The sequence below is a fragment of the Leiobunum rupestre genome, chromosome 2, assembly GCF_980474605.1.
Source record: "Leiobunum rupestre chromosome 2, qqLeiRupe1.1.hap1, whole genome shotgun sequence".
NCBI classification, from domain to species: Eukaryota; Metazoa; Arthropoda; class Arachnida; order Opiliones; family Sclerosomatidae; genus Leiobunum; species Leiobunum rupestre.
In genome coordinates, this window is record NC_143385.1 from 84,687,791 (window position 1) to 84,706,211 (window position 18,421).

An 18,421-nucleotide genomic window follows, 5' to 3' on the forward strand; every position below is an offset into this window, starting at 1 on the left:
TTTTCAAGTCCTCAAAATTGAGTATCCCAATATGAGACTAAAGTGAAGTTTAAATAACCCTTAAATTCTAATCAAATATTGTAACCCTTAATCAACTCTCATTTAAGCCCTCCCAGGTAGCAAAATCTCGTTGATAAACCGTTTGTGAATCGTTGAAACTATGTTGAGAGATAAACGTTATGAAATGGTTGACGATGTCACCAAAATAGACGGTTTATAAAACGGTTGATATTCAGTCTTTTAATACTAACAGAAACCCAAGTATACACGTTATTTGATTAACGTTTATTAAACGTCAATATTAAATGTTATTAAAACTATTAAACGATGAATAATGAACCTAATATAAACGTTATAGGACTAGAGTCGATTAAGCGTCGGTTTTGAGCATTTTGTAATTTACTTAACTAGATAGATACCCGATATTTCGCGGGAATATACACCACAACAGAACTTATTCCCTTAGATATATACCTTTTACCAAACAGTGCAAGGCTGCAGGCAATTACCTAATAAAGCGCGACAGTGTTAACACCGTCACAATCAATACGAAAGTACAACGGTGACCTAACTCTCTCCACGCATGGCACCGTACCCCATATAACCAACTGATTTATGTAAATTTAAACAATTATACTTTGATAACATAATAATTTTTCTTTTCTCATAAGGCCTAGTGTCTATAGAAGAAGGCTTTTAAAAACAATACTATACTTTAAGCGTATTTCGTGTGTAGGGCCAAAGAATGAGGAAACTCGGTCTTTTGGCTAAAACCAAAGTGTAGTATCTTGTGTATAGCGGATATACCTAATTTTTAAATTAATCCAATTAATTAAAATGTTTTGCCGACCGTAACCGTTGAAAACCACAGTCAGGGTACCATGAGTTAGTATACCAAATATGGTCGACCTAAGTTGAAAACTGTAGATTCCTATAGCGGACAAACAAACATATAAATACAGTTTATATTTAGTTAAATATTAACCACTTCTATAACATGTTTTAATAAGAATATTTTTATTAAAACATGTTTAAGAAGTGGTTAATATTTAACTAAATATAAACTTTTATTATTAGTTAGATTTAAAAATTAGTTGATAGCTTAAAACATAACAACGAATCATGTTTGTCAAAAGATATATCCTTAAAAAGTTAAATAATATAACGTTATTTTAACCTTAATATCCACTTTAAAAGTGACGTTTTTGAATGTGATCAATATAATGTAAAAAACGTGGTTTTTTCAACCTAACAATTTTGATGAAAACATGAGTTCTAAAGAGGTCAATATTTTACTAAATATAAACGTTTATAATTAGTGGGATAATAACTATTAAACGTTATTTTGACCAAAAACCAAATATTGACCATTTTACAAACGTTATTTTGCTACCCGGGCTTTTCAAGTACCCAAAATTGAGTCTCCCAATATGAGACTAAAGTGAAGTCTTAAATAACCCTTATTCTAATCTAATATTGTAACCGTTAATCAACTCTCATTTAAGCCCTTTTCAAGTACCCAAAATTGAGTCTCCCAATATGAGACTAAAGTGAAGTCTTAAATAACCCTTATTCTAATCTAATATTGTAACCTCTAAGCAACTCTCAATTAAGTCTCTTTCAAGTCCCCAGAAATGAATCTCCCCATATGAGACTAAAGTGTAATCTTAAATAACCCTTATTCTAATCTAATATTGTAACCCATTATCTACTCTCATTTAAGCCTTTTTCAAGTCCCCAAAATTTAGTCTCCCAATATGAGACTAAACGAAGTCTTAAATAACCCTTATTCTAATCTATAATTGTAACCTCTAAGCAACTCTCAATTAAGTCTCTTTCAAGTCCTTAAAAATGGGTCTCCCTATATGAGACTAAAGTGAAGTCTTAAATAACTATAATAATAATAACTATATAATAACTAATATTGTAACCCACAATCAACTCTCAATTAAGCTTCTCTCAAGTCTCCAGAATTGGGTCTTCCAAAATGAGACTATAATGAGTTTCATCTAAATATATATTAATAAAACTCTTTTAGTGAGACTAAAATAGATTTTATTTAGGACCCAAAATTCGGGTCTCAGTTTTTTATGCTTACATAATACTTAAAAATCCTTGATCCTTCATTGAGACTAATTAGCGACTAAAGTAAGACTCACATTTTGGTAAGGGATGGGTTAGAATTTTAGATAAAAATAAGAGTCATTTAAGACTTCACTTAAGTCTCATATTTTTAAGATTCATATTTGGGGACTTGAAAGAGACTTAATTGAGAGTTTATTATGGGTTAGAATTTTAGATAAAAATAAGAGTTATTTAAGACTTCACTTTAGTATCATATGGGGAGACTAAATTTAGGGGATTTGAAAGAGGCTTATTTGAGAGTTGATTATGAGTTACAATATTATATTAAAATAAGAGTCATTTAAGACTTCACTTTAGTCTCATATTTGAAGACTCATATTTGGGGACTTGAAAGAGACTTAATTGAGAGTTTACTATGGATTAGAATTTTAGATAAAAATAAGAGTCATTTAAGACGTAACTTTAGTCTCATATTTGAAGACTCATATTTGGGGACTTGAAAGAGACTTAATTGAGCGTTTACTATGGTTTAGAATTTTAGATAAAAATAAGAGTCATTTAAGACTTCACTTAAGTCTCATATGGGGAGATTCATTTCTGAGGACTTGAAAGATCATAAGTGAGAGTTGCTTAGAGGTAACAATTTGAAGTAAAACTAAAAGTAATCGTAAATTTCATGTTAAACTTTCGACTGTATCCTATTATCTAGCTATTTTGGCAGTGTTATCTAAAATGAGTTTCCCTTACGTGCCGCGCAATTGATATAAATATATGAACATTAGTCCAAACAATACACCAAATATTTCATATGATCTACTGTACTATACTTTTAAATTATACTTTTAAAATTATATTGTAGTAAAGTCCGAACAATGGAACTCATCATGAGTTCAACTATAATGACCCCTTAAGATGAATATTAAACAGGTAATGGATTTGCAACTTGAATCTTGAAGCTTGGTTACAAAATGGTCATACGGGATTGGCTGGCTATATTTGGTTAAGCTAAACTTACTTGAAATCCTCACATACTTAAAATTAAAAAAATTATTATAAAATAACAGTTTAAAATTTTTAAGTCTATTTACTAAATAATATACTTGAAATTCTTCAAATAGGATATTTCATTTCAAGTAAAATTAATTCTAAGTATGTAAAACAACTGAACTGGGTCAAAAATAACCTAGCATCTAGCACCATCCTTGAAGTCTGGAGATTTTAAAACTTGCAATCCAGCATGGCAGCTGAACAAAGTAGTCATTTTTGATTCAGCATTTGAGTAGCCAGATAGAGTGTCATTATAAAATTAGATATTTAGAATATAATTTTTTTTAAAGGACGCCTGAGCGTAAAAACTACCTGCTATATAGCGATCGCCATGCAATAATTGGTGAATAATTTCGCTATTTCCAATTATAGCTAGAGTTCCCTTGCTAAAATCGTGACTGTCTCTTTTAAAGCTGTTACAGTTCCAAATGAAGCCTCAAATCAGATTTAATTCATACTTATTCTGAGACTAATGAGAGTCTTAATTACGGTTTCAAAAATCTTGTATAATCAAGTTATAAATAAGTATGCAAGAATAAACACATTTAAGACTTGATTTAGACTCAAAACAAGTATGAAATAAGTAATCAATAAGAATGTATTTGGAACTGTGGCAGCTTAAATTAAGTCTTAAATGTGTTTATTCTTGCATACTTATTTTAAACTTGATTTTAAAACGATTTTGGTAAGGGAACATTTACGGAAAGGGGGAAGACAATTTTCGAACTTTCCCCCTTCCGACGGCAGCAGGCGCTAAATCGTCTAACCAATGAAAATTGTACGCAAGAAAATACACGACTTTTGACGGGTTGCGTTCTCCTTGTGTGGGGTGCTGTGTTTGTTGCTCCTAGATGGAAACACGGTGAAGGGGGGTTCCACCATGAGTTATCGCACCGGTGGAACCACCCATAAGCCACGTTCACACTAGACCCTAAAACCAAGTTTAGGTCGGTTTGTATGCCAGTTTTGACCGCCGACGATAATTCTTGGTTCACACGTGCTTCACTCCGGTTCGCTTATAGCCAAGGCTTAACGTCATTTCAAATTATGGCTAGAATTTTGAAAATACTGCAATGTATCCCAAAACAATTAGTTAATCATGTTTACTATACATATAGTAATATTATTTGACATTATTTAGAATTTTCCCCATTATTTTGGAAAATACGCGCAATTTTACTTCCCCGCCTTGTCGTTTTGAAAGCGATTCTAAGCGAACTGACTTGGACGATTGCTTCCCGAACCAACACGAAGCGATTTCTCACTTTGGTTTTAAAAACCAGTTATCTAAACGGTATGTAGGGAATAGAGCGCTTGACTAAAATAGCGCGTTTTTCAAAACAGCATTTTGTTTAGTCAGCGTTTTTTGGTTAAGCGTTTCTCAGTAGAGCGGTTTGTCAAAACAGCTTTTTCCATAAACAGCGTTTCTGAATATAGCGTTTCTCAAATTAGCGATTTTGAAACAGCGGTTTTGGTTAAGACAGCGGTTTCTTAAAACAGCGGTTTTGGTCAAGACAGCGATATATACATAGTTTGCATCCCTACGTCATCAATGACGCAGTTCCAAGTATAGATATAAGAACCAAGAATAAATATTTAATTTGAGCAAGAATGAACGGTTCTTTGCCGCCATTTTGAAGGTGTAGATTTCTTAGTAAAACGGGAGGGTTAACAGTTTCAATCGTCTGTTTGCGGATTTTAATTATTTTCAAATGATTAAGGAATTATTTTCACGTTAAAAATGGTTATCTGCCTGGTTAAAAATTGTTCGAGTAGTTCAATTACCAAGGGAGAGCGAAAATTGTTTATTTTATTCGATAGTGAAGGTAATTGTAAAAAGGATGACCGCAAAGGCCTAACTTTGATAAGCTTTGTTAACTTCTTTTCGTAGATATTTCTGTCGTAATTTGATATTTTATTTAAATAACCCGGCCTTAGAATCTTATCTGGCTTTGTTTAGGGCCCATTTAAAATTTTAAAGCATAAATCTAATACGTTTTGTAGCTTTGACGAGATTACCAACAAAATGGCTACCTATTTAGTAGCTACGCGCGAAATGGTTTGAATTTTTGATCGCCCTCCCAGTTTCCTTGGAGACCATAGGCCCCTCCCTTCGGTGCAAACTATGAATAGAGGGAGTTATCTCGAGGCTAGCGGGCGGAGCGCGCAACGGTTAGGTTAGCCGGGCGCGCCGTAGACGCGTAGGCACCGTTTTGGTAAAGAAAGCAGCGCGGTTTTGGGAAACGCTGTTTCGACAAAATGCGATTTAGAGAACCGCCGTTATGACAAAGCGCCGTTTGAAAAATTTGTTATTTTGGGAAATGCTATGTAAAGAAACGCTGTTATGACAAAGCGCTATTTCGACAAAACGCTGTTTTCGAAAACGCTGTTATGACAAAACGCTGATTTGAGAAACGCTGTTTTGGAAAATGCTGAATAAACAAATGCTGTTTAGGAAAGCGCTGTAGTCCCTACAAATCATCTAAACGAAGCGAATTTAGGGGTAAGTGTGAACGTAGCTTTAGTGACGCGACTACTTGCAGAGTGTTTCACGGTTTAACGACACCTCTTACACGGAAATTTGACAAACACTACAATGCACCTGCGCAGTTGAAGTGGCGCGCATCTGCTCATAGCATAGCCGTAATCAGGCCAAAAGACCCCTGGTGTGGCACGAAGGGCTTGCCACCACCCTCCTACGCATTGTAACCAGGCCCCCTGAATTAAAGCAATTTAAAAGACGCTAGATGACTGGCGCCTAAGGTTGTGCCTTATTATGATTATTATTAACTTATTATTATTTTTGTACTTCCCCTCGTAATGAAGACCAACAATTGGAAAGACTATCATCCTCCTTATGAAGTAAAAATACGCAAACCGAATTGGGCTTTTCATAAAATCCCTATCAAAGAACTACCTAGGAGGTGGTATACTCTAGGAAGGACATGTAACAGTCTGTAGTCTTTGGTTTTTATTGATTTTTCGGGAAACATGTTTGCCGGCTTGTTGACGTATATTCATGCGAGTCGCGCCGACGGTTTTAGAACTGGAACGTACTGAACTGAACTCCCATCAAAGACTGAGGGGGAAATTTTAGTCGGAGGGAAAGCAACATAGCCGGATTTTATGAAAATACCTATTCACCTATAATTTCAGCATTAACCTTCAGACTACAACATAGCAAAGACATTATTTTTGAATAGTCCTTGTAAAACGCTAGCCAGGGAATCCACAGCATTTTGAGAGGTATTTGGGCTAGTAACTATTTTTCTAAATCATCCGCTAACACTCGTTACAAGCAGTTCTTAAAGTAATTAGCGCCACTGACTCCTAGCCTCAATAGAACAAGGTGGCAGAAATGGTAAATTCATTTATCCACTAGAAATACAAAAGATCCTACTCGCTTTAAGCAGACATGGGCAAAATCGCTAATGATATTTATAACTAAATAACAATCTTCACTCTTTGCCACTCTCGCTGTTCGTCACTCGCGAAGAGTGAAATTAGTCAAGGTCATCAATTTCACTCTTAAGCTAAGTTCACACTATACAATTAATTGGGCCACTTAAATGTATCCAACTAATTGTAATCAAAAAATTGCATAGTGTGAACAGAAATAGTTGGAACCATTGTTACAATATTTCTGTTCACACTATACAATTTTCTTGCTTACAATTAATTGGATACAATTAAGTGGCCCAATTAATTGTATAGTGTGAACGTGGCTTTATTCTTGGCGGGAAATTTTAATTCAAAAGTATATTTCCAAAAAGTATATTTTAGCTTCTTTTGCCTTTAATAGATGGCACCACGCTCTCCAGTAAAGTCATTAAATTACATTTAAATTCAAATATCCCGCCTTCTTTTAATAGTCTTGAAATTCGATAAGAGTGACTGACCTCGACCACCTTCACTATTTTCCCGAAAGCTCACTCGAATTAGGGAGTGGAGTGAGAAAAGTGTAGTGGGAAAATTACTCGCGCAATTTCACTCCGAGTTTTGCCCATGTCTGGCTTTAAGAGCTCTAACTAGAGAGTATTCGTAAAGATAGATGATATATCTATACCTAAGGAGAGCTTAGATATTATTTATTAAATTTACCATTTATCCATTGGGCCAGCGGTTTGGCCTTCTCCGTTCCCCGTTGTAGAAGATCCTGAACTGGCGTCCCGTAGCTCTTCTCCAACAGAAAACGCGACAGCGAAATATCACCCAAATACAAACGAACCACGAGATGTTTTTGGAGTTTGCCAATTACCGCGCATGTAATGTCATCACGTTCGAGGAATTGCTTGCAAATGTCGCTAATGCTACCAGGATCGATTAAGGGGTGTCCACTTCCGGTGAAGGCGATGTCCGCCAAATAGCACGACTTGGCCTGCTCTTCCAATTTGAAGACAGTAGCGTCAACTTGTCTTAGATCTTGCAAATTTAGCTTACTCAGTACGCCATAGTCGATGTACCAAACAATAGCTTCGTTTCTTTCAATCCCTAAAACTCTGACTCGACACCAAAGCGAGTTCCTCTTGGCCACCGCGAAGACGTCATTATTTTTCACCATAAAACGTTGAGGGTAATTTTCCAACGTTCTTGATAGTTTTCGCAGCTTTCGATCTAGTTTGTGTAGGGATTGTTGATCGAACTGGATGTAAAGTTTCAACCAGATTCCCTCCTCCAAAATATTGGTCACTTTTATCCGTGTTTGATCACTTAGATCGCATTTAGCAACGGTTTTCTTGAACATGGTTCCAAAAAAACGAAGCTGGTAAACAATTTTTCGCAGTACTAAAAGAGTAGTAACAAGGAGGTTAGTTAACAAATTGTAGAGTAACTAGAATATTGCTACAATTTGCGCCATACACTTACGAAAATTGAACTAAAGTAATTTAGTTTAAAAATTTAACTTATTATTTACAGCTAAGCCATAAATCCTGATTTTGACTTTTACTTGAATATAAACCAAGCGACACGTAACCCACATTCCTACAAAAGTACAATCAATTAAAGAAAGGTTGCCTTTTATTTTCATTTGAGACCGCACTAACATTGTAAGTTTGTAGTTAGCAGCTTACTGAACTATTCCGTTTTATTAATCTCATATTTAAATAGGACTGATATAAAGATGAATTTCTCACGCGTGTTTAAGTCTTAGTTTTAGCCGAATTTTTACAGGTAAATACGTTTTCTTTGAAATAGCAAATAAGTGCGAAATTTATTTTCATTAAATTTAAAAATTAGTTTGAAAACGGCGGCGTACACGTCAAAGGTGTCGAAACATGTAATGCAGTTTTTAATTTTAAGTATAATTAAAATTCTTGTCGTGCACTTCAAATCGTTGTTAATAATTTCATTTAGATATTTACGTTGTAATGAACTAGTTTGTATAAAGTAATTGCTAATTCACAATTCAGTAAAATAGTCAAAATCGGTTCAAAACCGTCAATCGGAAAGCTCCTTGAATCGAAACTAGAGTACTAGGTTCTATCATAAGGACCCGCAAATATTATACCAGGAGGTTTTCCGCGAAACGTTGAATTCCATCAAAACTAAAATTTTTATTACTCATTAAAAGCTAAATTTAATTTAAATTGGCTCGAATTGACATTGCTTCCATAAATACATAAAAGTATAATAAATGATGTTTAAAAAATCACTTGATTTAAATAAAAAAACCCTGACAAAATTAATAAAGGTGACCAAATCTGTTGCGAGATAAAAATGTGTGAACTACACCTGTTGCTGGTCAGAACGCGTTTATTCACGGAGGTTTCAAAGCGAGACTCGCTCTCCGAGATCACCGGCGACTTCTCTCCTCTAGACGGGTCTCTCCTCTAATCCAGTCTGCGCGCATTTCCCGAGATCATTAATTTGACTACAATAAGAGAGAGAGATAGATTCCAAAGATGCGTCCCTCGCTTCAGACATATTTGAAGAATGAAGCGCTCGCCGAAGAGTGCCGCGTTGTTCTTTCGTCCCACCCTCTGGCGATACTTTCGTTTCTATTACGTAACAGTTTTAGAAAACTCTAGGGATAACTTATAATGTTTTGACTTTGGCAGATTCTGTTGACATGATTTCGTGTAAATTACGTCGTTGGCGAATTTGGAAGGTTTTGACTTTGGCAGATTCTGTTGATATGATTTCGTGTAAATTACGTCGTTGGCGAATTTGGAAGGTTTTGACTTTGGCAGATTCTGTTGATATGATTTCGTGTAAATTACGTCGTTGGCGAATTTGGAAGGTTTTGACTTTGGCAGATTCTGTTGATATGATTTCGTGTAAATTACGTCGTTGGCGAATTTGGAAGGTTTTGACTTTGGCAGATTCTGTTGATATGATTACGTGTAAATTACGTCGTTGGCGAATTTGGAATGTTTTGACTTTGGCAGATTCTGTTGATATGATTTCGTGTAAACTACGTCGTTGGCGAATTTGGAATGTTTTGACTTTGGCAGATTCTGTTGATATGATTTCGTGTAAATTACGTCGTTGGCGAATTTGGAATGTTTTGACTTTGGCAGATTCTGTTGATATGATTACGTGTAAATTACGTCGTTGGCGAATTTGGAAGGTTTTGACTTTGGCAGATTCTGTTGATATGATTTCGTGTAAATTACGTCGTTGGCGAATTTGGAAGGTTTTGACTTTGGCAGATTCTGTTGATATGATTTCGTGTAAATTACGTCGTTGGCGAATTTGGAATGTTTTGACTTTGGCAGATTCTGTTGATATGATTACGTGTAAATTACGTCGTTGGCGAATTTGGAAGGTTTTGACTTTGGCAGATTCTGTTGATATGATTTCGTGTAAATTACGTCGTTGGCGAATTTGGAAGGTTTTGACTTTGGCAGATTCGGTTGATATGATTACGTGTAAATTACGTCGTTGGCGAATTTGGAAGGTTTTGACTTTGGCAGATTCTGTTGATATGATTTCGTGTAAATTACGTCGTTGGCGAATTTGGAAGGTTTTGACTTTGGCAGATTCTGTTGATATGATTTCGTGTAAACTACGTCGTTGGCGAATTTGGAAGGTTTTGAATTTGGCAGATTCTGTTGATATGATTTCGTGTAAACTACGTCGTTGGCGAATTTGGAAGGTTTTGACTTTGGCAGATTCTGTTGATATGATTTCGTGTAAATTACGTCGTTGGCGAATTTGGAAGGTTTTGACTTTGGCAGATTCTGTTGATATGATTTCGTGTAAATTACGTCGTTGGCGAATTTGGAAGGTTTTGACTTTGGCAGATTCTGTTGATATGATTTCGTGTAAATTACGTCGTTGGCGAATTTGGAAGGTTTTGACTTTGGCAGATTCTGTTGATATGATTACGTGTAAATTACATCGTTTTCGAATTTGGAAGGTTTTGACTTTGGCAGATTCTGTTGATATGATTTCGTGTAAATTACGTCGTTGGCGAATTTGGAAGGTTTTGACTTTGGCAGATTCTGTTGATATGATTTCGTGTAAATTACGTCGTTGGCGAATTTGGAAGGTTTTGACTTTGGCAGATTCTGTTGATATGATTTCGTGTAAATTACGTCGTTGGCGAATTTGGAAGGTTTTGACTTTGGCAGATTCTGTTGATATGATTTCGTGTAAATTACGTCGTTGGCGAATTTGGAAGGTTTTGACTTTGGCAGATTCTGTTGACATGATTTCGTGTAAATTACGTCGTTGGCGAATTTGGAATGTTTTGACTTTGGCAGATTCTGTTGATATGATTTCGTGTAAATTACGTCGTTGGCGAATTTGGAAGGTTTTGACTTTGGCAGATTCTGTTGACATGATTTCGTGTAAATTACGTCGTTGGCGAATTTGGAATGTTTTGACTTTGGCAGATTCTGTTGATATGATTTCGTGTAAATTACGTCGTTGGCGAATTTGGAATGTTTTGACTTTGGCAGATTCTGTTGACATCATAAATTACGTCGTTGGCGAATTTGATGATTTAGATTCTAAGAAGTTCTTGTTTAGTTCCGCCAAGTTGGATATTGGGGTGGCGGTGTGGTTAGCACTTTCGCCTCGCAGCAAGAGGAGCCGGGTTCAATTCCAACTTGTGGCCCTGGTTGAAAACTCGGAACAACTCCTTCCGCGTTGAGTTTGCAAGTTCTCTCCCCACTGGTTTAAGGGGTAATAATAATCAGTTAGGCTAATACCCAAGGCACCACCTTAGGCCTAAGTCATCAAGCGACTTTTGAAGCCATTAATTCAGGTGGCTGGGTTACAATGCGTAGGAGGGTGGTGACAAGCCCTGCATGCCACGCGTTCGAGCCAACATCTCCCTACACTATCTATTACCGTTAACCTCAACAAGTTTTTATGGAATGGGAAACCCCTTAAACCAGTGGGGAGAGAACTTACAAACTCTACGCAGAAGGAGTTGTTCCGAGTTTTCACCCAGTGCCACAAGCTTGAAGCTGGGATCGAACCCTCTTGCTGCGAGGCGAAAGTGCTAATCACTCCACCACCCCACGCACTTCGGTTTCCCCGTCCATAAAAGCTTGTTGAGTTTAACTGTTATATCGAGTGTAGGGAGCTGTTGGCTTGATCGCGTGGAATGCAGGGCTTGCCACCACCCTCCTACGCATTTTAACCCGACCACCTGAAATGGCTTTAAAAGTCGCTCGATGACTTAGGCCTAGGGTGGTGTTGATGCGCGGTGGTTGATGAGGGTACTGATGGGGTCAAACCCGACCAAATACCGAAAAGTTCGTTTTCCCTGTGATTTCTCTCTAAGCCCCAATTTCTGACATTTGGCGGTGTACTTCAGGAATAAATTCGCAAAGATTTAATAAATTCGATTTTCGCCAAAGCAACGTAACAAAAAAAGTGGTTCATTTGCATTGGTTTCGCTAATGATTAATCAACATTTTTTCCATCAAACTGAGCACCTTTCCCAAGCGTGGTCTTCATAAGCCTGGCCGCCATCGCTTTGAGATTTCAAATACACCCCGTGACCAATTCTAATAGTTATTTACACCATTTTACGTATGATGATTAAATTAAATGAATAATTATTGTTTAAATATAATAATAATTTAGTAATTATTAAATATACAATTAATGCGAATCGTTAATAGTTCACCAACACAGCAAAGAGGTCGCTGTTGTAGGTTTATTTACACAACGTTTAATGTTAGTTTTCGTGTGAACTCTGGATATACATGTACGTACATTTCTGTATCAGAATATCACTCTGTGCAGACGCGTAGGATTTCGGGGGTACAGAAATGAATTTTGCAACCCCTCCTTCCGAGAATACAGAACTGCCATCGTCATCTAAAATCAGAGGAATGGCCCATATCAAAAGTAAATAGGGGGAGAAAGTCTGGCACTTGGGTCCAACCGCACGACGTCTTATTTGAGGGGTAAAAATTTTGGGCTTCGGAAATGACTTCCCCCTCGCCTCTTTACAAGGACGCATAGGTATCGGTTGTACTCCGCCACTATGAAAAATAGTTCTCTATAAAATACGCGAATATTAAGCTTTTGCTTTCGATAATTTGGTTAATTTAGTTCCTAAATAAAGTAGATGTATGATAGAAACTAAAATGCGACATTTAAAAAATAATAACGCGACTTTTGAAAAGAAATAAACCGTAACTAGAATAACGCTCACTCAAATCGTGGAGAGCGTGGCGCCATCTAAGAGCAGAGATCGGGACTAATTGGTAAATCTACGATGTTAAGGCCTAACAATTTGCAAGTTTAACCGAAATAATAGCTATAGCTACGAGCTTTTTTTGTTTATTTTACAATTGATATAGTAATTATTAATTAAAATCAACCGTTATCGAAGGAAATAATGGTCAGCATTTGACAGAGAGACTATTTGAAATCGCGAGGCGGTGACATGGTTGCCAGGGAATAAAATTCAAAATTTTCATCTTGAGCGCGGACCGGAATACCACAAATGCACTACTTCGCGCGTAATGCGCTATCCTTATTGGTTAGAAATATCACGTGATCACTAGCTCTTTAAAAAGGGTGTCAAGCATGGTGGAAGGTAAAATCTGGAGGCAGTGATAGACTTTCTCCCCCTATTTATTTTTGCCCATATGCAATCGCTTATTCGTGATAGCGCGTGGTCAGGCATTTCGGTCTTGTGGTCAAAAGTTATTGGTCCCGATCTATCGTTGCATTTTCGGCGCCCCCACTCCTATGACGGCGCCCGGTTCTCACCGCCCTAGGGTCGGCGCTGGAGCCAAACTTTTTAAATTAGAGTAGTATCGCTCTGTAGCTTTGGGCTATGAATGCCATTTTGAGGGCAGTTTTTTATCTATTGGAAAAAGCATGGGTGACGTCGACATACGTCACGGCGATATTAGTAACTTAATTTTTTTTTAATAGATGGCGTTCTCTCACAAAGAATACTAGCGATTCCACTCTCATGGTAGCCTTCGAACTCGTACATCTCACCACAGTTTAATCGTGCTTCTAGTCTCATTTCTATTTCTATGGATATTCCCTCCCTAGAATAGAGTCTAGATTTGAAAAATAACTGAATCAGCCACACATTCACTTAGACCACGGCCAACTTTGATACTCGCGAAATAGCGGCAAACCATTCGCCGAAATTCCTTGTACAAGGATTTTCACGAGCAGCTAAATCTCCGAATTTTATCCAAGATGGCTGAACAATAATATTGGCGTTTTAAGGGACGTGACGGCTGGCAAATCAAAATAGCGAGACAAAATAGTCGTCGTCTGCAGCTGTGTTATTTATCTGTCTCAATTTTTGCCTGATACCAGCCATTTGACAGAGTAAGTTAATAAAATTATGTTTTAGTGATTTCTTAAAGGTTAAATTTAATAAAAATAAAAACCTATTTTTTCGTGAAGCTTACAGTATAATATATCCTAAAAACAGTTCATTTATTATTTTGTGACCGTAATTAATTTTTAATTCGCATTAGAAAGTGGATATTTAAGCAGACGACGCGATTCACTCCAAAACGGGAAAACGCTAGTGGTCACGTGTTTATATTAAGGCCGACGTCACAGGCGGGAAACTGCATAAGCGCCTAAGCGGCAATTTAAACCTCGTAGTCGGTAGTCCTAAATTTCGAGTGATTTAATTTTACATTTTAGCGATGCAACAAATAGAACCATATAGATTTGAGCCAGAAAGAAATAGTAGTAGTTCTAGTGAGTCTGATATATCGGAAAATTATAGTTATAATGAATCAAATGATTCTGATGAATCAGATGATTATTGCCACCGCTTAGATGCAGATGTGAATACCTGGTGAGTGTATTTATTTTCAATTATTCAATTATTTAATTGGTTTCAACCATGTGATTAATTTTAAATGAATGCCAATTAGGTGTAGATGTACAAATTGTAAAGCTATGGCAACGGAGGATGAGTGTACGTGCTGTGTAGAGCAGAGAGAAGTTAGAAATAAAATTTAAGAAGTCTCGTGCATTACTCTACACCCTGGATTTGAGGCAGTGTGCCTAAACATTTATGTTTTAAACACAGCGTACCAATTATATGCCCGGAACTTTATAAGAAGGCTTGGGTTACCTAACAATGATCCAAATGCGTATGTATAACCATTGACAAATAATTTGTCAATGTATAAGTTTGGTTTTCATTATTATATTATAAAAATTATTTCATTATTATTTTTGTTTTTAGACGATTCAGATATACAGCCTACAGGCAATTTGTTGGCATGATTTACAAAAATCTGGGTGAGCGATTGAGAGTAGTGATTCCATCATGTGTTATATCTCGCATTCGTGCAAGATTTCCCTCACCAGATGACACTTACCAAGGATATCTACATGTTTAAATTTTAGTGATTGAGATTTAGTCAAATTCTTTAGAAAAGGTTCAGTTATATTTGTCATGAAAAAGTAAATGCTCCAGGAGTTTAATAAACTGGTCTCATTTTTAAAATAATTTACAAGGGTTGTCATTTTTAAAACGTTTTACAAATTTAAAATAAAATTAGAATTTTTTAATCAGTCAGACTGTTAAAGAATCATTAAACTACTTTTTTTTGGCAAAATCTACTTGTAAATTTTGTAAGTAATTCTTCTTTCGGTGGTTGATCATATGAATATGAAAGGGGAGGTGGTACAATATCTTTTCCCAAAGACTTATTAGCTTCTTCGTAAGTGGGATAAATCTTTCTCATTTCTAGAACCTTTTGGTATAGCGTTTCGACATAACCTAAAATTAAAAATATTTTAATTTTTTTTCTCAAAATATCACAAATAAATTTAATAATCTCACCATAGGTACAATCCTCCTTTCGAAATACCAAAGTAGGTTTCCCTTTTTTGGCTTTGGAGAATCGATACGTACACTGGTCTACGTCACCAAATTTCTTTATATCTTTTTGACAATTTTCATTGTGATGGAGAGCGGATAAAGCTAGCCTATTTAAATGAAGTGAATAGTAAATCGATTTATAATACATATCAAAATTTAATACTGACCTCGATTGCATTCCTTCGTAAAAAAATGTGTATTTTTAGGGGCATTGGACAACAAAGTAGCGTGGTACCCCTCCAGCGAACTTGTCCCTCCATATCCGGAAGTTAATTCAACGTCTTTCAATAGCCTTTTCGCTTCGACAATTTTTGCAACTTGAAGGTGAGCCAAGGTTCCCTGTCTTATCCAAGTTTTTTTTCTTTCTGTTTTTTTATCCAAAAGTCCATGCAAACATTTTTTAAATGAGCTCCCTGGGTGATTTTTATGTAAATTTGAAATGTGATTTGGAAGACTGAGCCATTTATCTCGTTTCTCCTCTTAAGTGTTACTCGCAGCGCAGAAATACAGATGGTTGGTTATACTTTGGATCCAGTCTGTTTTCCATCGAGAGGTTGACTATACCAGCATTGAGAGTGTCCATTCACACAAAGAGATTCGATGCACACCATTGACCCCTTAATATATTTAATTTTCGCAGCAGTGGCCCCAAAGCAGTGTCGACAGAATGTGAAGAGTTGCATGAGGTTACACATAAACACTATGAACTTTTTTCCTCCAGCCGGACCTTCGGGTAACTCTTCCTCAATATCAAAGTCAGAATCACTCCTGTTTTTAAATAAAGCATTATTTAAGACACATTTAAATGAAAGGAGATATAAAAATATTTTCCATGACTCTGATTCCGAAGAGGGTTCGTAAAATGAGGTATTAAGGTCATCTGGGTTGCAATCTTCATTTTTAATATCACTTGAGTAGTATTGAGTACTAGAATCAGCATAATCCTTAGATTGACAACTGCAAGAGGGCTTCAATTCCTCTGGCATAGGTAGCTTGTTTTCAGATTGACTTTTCTCGATAGTTTGCGTACTTTTTGAACGGAAATGCTTATTAATCTTAACCGTTTGTACTTTTCTGGATTTGAGCTGTAGATCCATCATAGTAAAAGCATCTTGCATATCAGTCTGGATTGATATAGGATTTGGAGTAGGGTTCAAAGTTAAAACTTCCTCAACTGACATCTCTGCATTTGACACCACTCCAATTGTCTTAGCCTCGGTCTCAGCCTCACCCAGAATGTTTTCTATTTCCTAAATTATTGAACCATGTTTTTAAATCTTTTAAAATAATATAACCCTGGATAATTCTTACTAGTTTCTTTTGCCTTTTTGATATAAGACTCCTTGGACGTTTGGTTTCCTTTTCTTTTTGGTATGCAAAGATAGTCGGAATTGCTCCTTTAACTAACATCCGTTTAGGCCAAAAAGTGCTTTCAACACCAAGACTTTGAAGAAATTCAGCGTTTGTATTTGTTTCAAAAGAACTAGTTTCGAAATGTTTTTGACATAATCTCGAGTACTTCGTGGGTTTAAAGTTCTTTCTTTTTACTTTAGACACCCAAATTTTTAATAGCGATGAGTTATCCAGAGGAAACTTGAAAAAACTATTCTTTCCCTTGCTATAAGCCGAATTACAACCGTACGCACTGCAGTAAACCACCATAGTCTATACTTTATTTAATTTAAGTACTAGAATATTAAAAAATAACAATAAAAATTAGGCAAGAGTTAACTCAAAGTAAGGCCCTAAAAGGCTAAAGCGCGGAAGTACCGTAGACGATTGCTGTGACGGAGCCTGATAGAGAGAGGAATTCCCTTTTTTGACGTCAGCGCACCAAGCGCCGTTTTTTCCCCCTTTTCGCCCGTTTTGGGGGACGCCAGAGATAGAAGCGTGTATTGCGGAAAAGTACGTCTTTCTTAAATGTAACCTTTAAATTTGGTAGCTCTATAAAAAGATAGACAATATTATTGCTTGTGAAATAAAATCGTAAACGTTTTAATTTCCAAAGTAAAACCATTGAATTGGGAAGATTATATTAATGTATTCCCAACAGATAAAAAACACAGCTGCAGACGAAACAGCAGACGACGATAATTTTGTCTCACTCAGGCCTGGAAATAAGTGGTGGTGACTGGGTCAAAGACCAGTTTATTAATTGCTCGGACAACTTTTTTTATTTAAAAACTAGGGGTTCACTGGTCCTTAGGACCAGTTTATTAATTCCACCCACCTAATTATGAAAATTCAACTTGGATAATTGCTAGTCAATCGGAGACTGGAAGTTCAGCAACTTATTGACCTGAAAGTTCAAAGCAAATCGGATTCAACTGTGATATTTTTGTGATGTTAAATTAAAGTTATCTATTTTTAACAATTTAGAAAAAATATTTACTAATACTTACGATGTTAGATTAAGCCTGGGAGGGCCTTGTGTTACTGTGTAAAAAAATTTCTTCTAATATTGGGACAAACACATTGGACTAGTAAAAAAATAAGAGCAAGGGGTCACTGGCCCAAGGACCACTTAAATAATGGTAAATATAGGGGTCCGAAGGTCACAAGAGCCAGTTTAAAAAAAACCTTAGATTTGCCAGCCGTCACGTGCCTTAAAACGCCAATATTATTGTTCAGCCATCTTGGATAAAATTCTGAGATTTAGCTGCTCGTGGACTTTCCCGCTATAAACTATCGGCGTTCAGCGCCACGCTCGTTTTGATATTGGCTTCAATGCAATAACTATTCTAAAAATAATTTTCCGCTAGAGGCGCTCAACGCCGATAGATATTTTTATTTTTGGTTAACATGGAAACTTGAACGAATGGGCTGGACGTTATTGAGCAAGTGTCAAAGTTGGCCGTGCTTAGCCAGAATGCACTGCCGTGCAAAGCACAAAAGCATTAACGACCAAAACCAAAATATGGAGAAAACCCGCGAAATTCAAACTTTCTTTGCCTTAAGATACCCCAACTTACTTCTTTCAAGTTGATATAGTAGACTTGG

General features: G+C 36.3%; 1 protein-coding gene across 1 annotated transcript; it reads right to left on the reverse strand.

Annotated features, from left to right (window-relative positions):
- Window positions 1-15,939: 15,939 nt before the first annotated feature.
- On the reverse strand, window positions 15,940-16,881 carry LOC149959849 (uncharacterized). The gene is made up of 3 exons (XM_090167397.1): window positions 16,733-16,881; window positions 16,259-16,671; window positions 15,940-16,189 (listed from the first exon to the last, which is right to left on the reverse strand). Exons 1-3 carry the CDS (start codon window positions 16,829-16,831, stop codon window positions 15,940-15,942), a joined length of 762 nt encoding a protein of 253 aa, XP_090023523.1. The 5' UTR covers window positions 16,832-16,881.
- Between the last annotated feature and the right edge of the window lie 1,540 nt (window positions 16,882-18,421).